This window comes from Herpailurus yagouaroundi, unplaced genomic scaffold, assembly GCF_014898765.1.
Source record: "Herpailurus yagouaroundi ecotype Mexico unplaced genomic scaffold, PumYag 166, whole genome shotgun sequence".
NCBI lineage: Eukaryota > Metazoa > Chordata > Mammalia > Carnivora > Felidae > Herpailurus > Herpailurus yagouaroundi.
In genome coordinates, this window is record NW_024412407.1 from 26,765,825 (window position 1) to 26,771,824 (window position 6,000).

The 6,000-nt window shown below is 35.1% G+C and overlaps 1 protein-coding gene across 1 annotated transcript in view; it reads left to right on the forward strand.

Moving 5' to 3' along the window:
- Window positions 1-6,000, forward strand: part of RECQL (RecQ like helicase) — an 81,742-nt gene that overhangs the window by 6,742 nt on the left and 69,000 nt on the right. Inside the window, exon 2 of the mRNA XM_040487867.1 lies at window positions 151-197. Coding sequence (XP_040343801.1) covers window positions 182-197 — 16 coding nt within the window. The 5' untranslated portion in view covers window positions 151-181. The remainder of the gene's footprint in view (window positions 1-150; window positions 198-6,000) is intronic.

The following is a 6,000-nucleotide window of genomic DNA, read 5'->3' on the forward strand; positions in this document are numbered from 1 at the left end:
TGTGGGAATAACCATGTAGTCCTTATTTTAAAAGTCACTATAATATATAATTTCTGACATTTTTCATGCTTAGTAGTGATAAATTATTGGGTAGGCATTATCAATACTATGGTTTAAAAAAATTTGCTGTGATTTTTCTTTCACTTTTAGAAAGAAGTTTGGATCCCAATTCAATTTTAGGATGGCAGCCATTTCAGGTTAGTGGAAATGATTACATTTTATAGTATATTCTGTTTTGTTTCTAACTGCATGCTCTTTGAAAAAAATTGTTTTTCTCTGTACTTTCAATTTTGCTGTGAACCTTAAACTGCTCTTAGAGGAAAGTCTTAATAAAAATAAAGAATAATAAATTATAAAAATATTTGTTTTAAAAATTCTGATTTTTATGTTTTGTGTTTTTTTTTAAATTGTAAAGCATACCAAAATGTACCATTTTAACTAATTTTAAGTATACAATTCAATGGGAGCAATTCACATTATTGTGTAACCATCACCAATATCCATCTCCAGAACTTTTTCATCATTCCAAACTGAAATTCTGTACCCATCGTACAATAATGTCCTCTTACTCCCTTTCTCCCAATTGCTAGCAACACTACTCGTACTCTGTATGAATTTGACTACTCTAGGTAACTAAGATAACTGGACTCATGCAATATTTGTCCTTTTGTGTCTGGCTTGTTTTCTTTAGTATAATGTCTTTGAGCTTCATCCATTTTATATGTATCTTTTTAAGGTTGAATAACATTGCATTGTATGTATATACCACCTTTTGTTTATCAGTTTGTCTGTCAGTGGACATCTGGGTTGTTTTACCTTATGGCAATTGTGAATAATGCTGCTATGAACGTTTAAATACAAACGGGCTTGAGTCTCTCTTTTCAGTTCTTTTGGTGGAGTTCTAGAGGTGGAGCTGCTGAATCACATGCTCTTTCTTCTATTTAAGTTTTCAGGAACTGCTGTATTTTTCTCCATACTCACTGTTCCATTTTACATTCCCAGCAGTAGTACAGAAGGGTGATGTTTTTTGATAGAATTATGGGAACCTCAGAAATCACAAAGTAGAATGTATCAATCACTCCAAATCCCACTACTCAAATTAATACTGTAATATATGGATGCATTATTTTTCAACAGATTTTTAGTTTGCAAAGAGTTTTTATTTTTTTAATGAAGTATAATTAACATATAATGTTATGTTAGTTTCAGGAGCACAACATATTCCTCAGTTCTATCCATTAATCAGTGCTTACCATGATAAATGTAGTTACTATTTGTCACCATAAAATATTGTTGTAATATTATTGACTATACTACCTATGCTGTACTTTTCATTTCTGTGACTTATTTTATAATTGGAAGTTGGTACCTCTTAATCCCTTCCACCAATTTCATTATTTTCTCTACCTACTTCCCCTTTGCCAACCACCAGTTTGTTCTCTGTATGAGTTTTTTTTTAAACATTCCACATGTAAATGAAATCATATGGTATTTGTCTTTCTCTGACTTATTTAGCCTAATACCTCTTAGGTCCATCCATCTTATTTCAAATAACAAGCTCTCATTCTTTTCTATGGCTGAGTAATATTCCATTGCATATAATATATATATATATATATATACACACACACACACACACCACATCTTCTTTATCCATTTGTCTATCAGTGGATGCTTGGTTTGCTTCCATATCCTGGCTATTGTAAATAATGCTGCAGTGAACATAGAGATGTGTATATCTTTTTGAATTAGTATTTTCATTTTCTTTGGATAAATACCCAGAAGGAGAATTGCTAGATTATATGGTATTTCTACTTTTAATGTTTTTTGGAACCTCCATACTATTTTTACATATGCATGAAAGTTCTTTTTTCTTTTTTTTTTTTTCTTTTTTTTTTTCCAACGTTTATTTATTTTTGGGACAGAGAGACAGAGCATGAATGGGGGAGGGGCAGGGAGAGAGGGAGACACAGAATCGGAAACAGGCTCCAGGCTCTGAGCCATCAGCCCAGAGCCTGACGCGGGGCTCGAACTCACGGACCGCGAGATCGTGACCTGGCCGAAGTCGGACGCTTAACCGACTGCGCCACCCAGGCGCCCCAGAAAGTTCTTTTTTCTCCACATCCTTATCAATACTTGCTACTTCTTGTGTTTTTGATAGTAGCCATTTGGACTGGTGTGAGGTGATATTCTGTTGTGGTTTTGATTTGCATTTCCCTAATGATTAGTGATGTTGAACATCTTTTCATCTGTCTGTCATCTCTGTCTACAGAAAAATGTCTATTCAGGTGTTCTGCCAAATTTTTAATTGGATTGTTTGGGTTTTTCTGGTGTTGAGTTGTGTAAGTTCTTAATGTATTTTGGATGTTAATCCCTTATTAGATATCATTTGCACATATCTTCTGTCATTCACTATGTTGCCATTTTGTTTTGTTGATGGTTGTGCAAAAGCATTTTATTTTGATGTAGTCTCAATAGTTTATATTTGCATTTGTTTTCCTTGCTTGAGAAAACTTAGATAATGTTGCTAAGGGCAGTGTCTAAAAAATTTCTGCATGGGTTTTCTTTTGGGAGTTTAATGGTAAGGTCTCACATTTAGGTCTTTAATCCATTTTGAGTTTGTTTTTGTGTATTGTGTAAGAAAATGGTCCAGTTTCATTCTTTTGCATGTAGCCACCCAGTTTTCTCAAAACCATGTATTGAAAACACTGTCTTTTCCCCATTGTATATTCTTCCCTTCATTGCCATAGATTAATTGACCACATAAGCGTAGATTTATTTTTGGGCTCTCTTGTCTGTTCTATAATCTGTGTGTCTGTTTTTGTGACAATAGCGTACTGTTTTGATTACTATATTTGTGTAGTATGTCTTGAAATCTGGGATTGTCCAGCTTTGTTCTTCTTTCTGAAGATTGCTTTGGCTATTTGGGGTCTTTTGTGGTTCCATAGTTTTGGAATTATTTGTTCTAGTTCTGTGAAAAATATATTGGAATTTTGGTTGAAATTGCATTGCATCTGTAGGTTGCTTCAGGTATTATGAACATTTTAACAATATTAATTCTTCCAGTCTGTGAGGAGAGAATATCTTTCTATTTATTTGTGTTTTCTTCAGTTTCTCTTAGCAGTGTCCTCTAGTTTTCAGTATATAGGTCTTTGATCTTTATGGTTAAGTGTATTTCTGAGTATTTTATTCTTTTTGGTGCAGTTGTAAATTTCTCTTTCTTCTACTTCATTATTAGAGTATAGAAATGCAACAGATTTCTATATATTAATTTTGTATCTTGCAACTTCACTGAGTTTGTCAGTTCTAGTAGTGTTTTAGTGGAGTCTTTAGTGTTTTCTAATAGGGTCATGTCACCAACAAATAGTAACAGTTTTATTTACTCCTTACCAATCCGAATGCCTTTTGTCTAGTTTTTTAAATTGTCTGATTGCTTCTACTACAAAGCTGTAATCATCAAGACAGCATGGTATTGGCACAAAAACAGACACATAGACCAATGGAATAGAATAGAAACCCCAGAACTAGACCCACAAACGTATGGCCAACTCATCTTTGACAAAGCAGGAAAGAACATCCAATGGAAAAAAGACAGTCTCTTTAACAAATGGTGCTGGGAGAACTGGACAGCAACATGCAGAAGGTTGAAACTAGACCACTTTCTCACACCATTCACAAAAATAAACTCAAAATGGATAAAGGACCTGAATGTGCGACAGGAAACCATCAAAACCCTAGAGGAGAAAGCAGGAAAAGACCTCTCTGACCTCAGCCATAGCAATCTCTTACTCGACACATCCCCAAAGGCTAGGGAATTAAAAGCAAAAGTGAAATACTGGGACCTTATGAAGATAAAAAGCTTCTGCACAGCAAAGGAAACAACCAACAAAACTAAAAGACAAGCAATGGAATGGGAAAAGATATTTGCAAATGACATATCGGACAAAGGGCTGGTATCCAAAATCTATAAAGAGCTCACCAAACTCCACACCCGAAAAGCAAATAACCCAGTGAAGAAATGGGCAGAAAACATGAATAGACACTTCTCTAAAGAAGACATCCGGATGGCCAACAGGCACATGAAAAGATGCTCAACATCGCTCCTTATCAGAGAAATACAAATCAAAACCACACTCAGATATCACCTCACGCCAGTCAGAGTGGCCAAAATGAACAAATCAGGAGACTATAGATGCTGGAGAGGATGTGGAGAAACGGGAACCCTCTTGCACTGTTGGTGGGAATGCAAATTGGTGCAGCCACTCTGGAAAGCAGTGTGGAGGTTCCTCAGAAAATTAAAAATAGACCTACCCTATGACCCAGCAATAGCACTGCTAGGAATTTATCCAAGGGACACTGGAGTACTGATGCATAGGGGCACTTGTACCCCAATGTTCATAGCAGCACTCTCAACAATAGCCAAATTATGGAAAGAGCCTAAATGTCCATCAACTGATGAATGGATAAAGAAATTGTGGTTTATATACACTATGGAATACTACGTGGCAATGAGAAAAAATGAAATATGGCCTTTTGTAGCAACGTGGATGGAACTGGAGAGTGTGATGCTAAGTGAAATAAGCCATACAGAGAAAGACAGATACCATATGGTTTCACTCTTATGTGGATCCTGAGAAACTTAACAGGAACCCATGGGGGAGGGGAAGGAAAAAAAAAAAAAAAGAGGTTAGAGTGGGAGAGAGCCAAAGCATAAGAGACTGTTGAGAACTGAGAGCAAACTGAGGGTTGATGGGGGGTGGGAGGGAGGAGAGGGTGGGTGATGGGTATTGAGGAGGGCACCTTTTGGGATGAGCACTGGGTGTTGTATGGAAACCAATTTGACAATAAATTTCATATATATATAAAAAAAAATTAAATAAATAAATAAATGTTAAAAAAAAAAATTTTAAAAAACAAGACCCATCTATATCTTGCCTATAAGACACTAACTTCAGGCCTAAAGATACATGTAGATTCAGAATGAAGAGATAGAAAAACATCATGCAAGTGGAAGCAAAAAGAAAAGCCAGAGTAACAGTACACATATCAGACAAAATATGCTTTAAAACAAAGACTGTAAAAAGAGTCAAAGAAGGGTATTACATAATGATAAAGGTACCAGTCCAACAAGATATAACAAGTGTACATATCTACACACCCAACACAGGAGCATCGAAATACATAAAACACACATAACCAAAGAGAGAAACTGATAGTAATACAATAATGGTATGGAACTTTAACACACCACTTACATCAATGGATGGATCATCCAGGCAGTCAGTCAATAAGGAAACTGTCTTTGAATGACACATTGGACTGGATGGACATAACAGATATAGACAGAACATTCCATCCAAAAACAGAATACACAGTGCACATGGGACACATCTCTAGGACAGATCATATTAGAGGACAAAATAAAAATAACTCGATAAATTTAAAAGACAGAAATCATATCATGCAGCTTTTCCAACCACAAGAGCATGAAACTAGAAATCAGTCACAAGAAAAACACAAACATGTGGAGGCTAAACAACATGATACTACTCAATCAACAGGTAAGCAAAGAAAGAAGAAATTTAAAAAATATATGGAGACAATGAAAATGAAAACACAACTGCCCAAAATCTATGGGAAACAGCAAAAGCAGTTTTAAGAGGTAAATTTATAACGACTACCTCAAAACAAGAAAAATCTCCATAAACAATCTAGCTTTATACCTAAAGGAACTAGAAAGAAAAGAACTAGAAAAAGAACAAAACCCAAGGTAAATAGAAGAAAGGAAATAATGAATCAAATCAGAAATAGAGTCTAAACAAAGAAAAAGATCAAGTAAGCTAAGAACTGGGTCTTTGGAAAGATAAACGAAATTGCTAAACCTTAACCCCACCACTCATCAACAAAAAACAAAAGAGGACTTCCACCCAGTGTGGAGCCTGCTTGAGATTCTCTCAAAAAAAAAAAAAAAAAAAAAAAAAAAAAAAAAAAAAAAAAAAA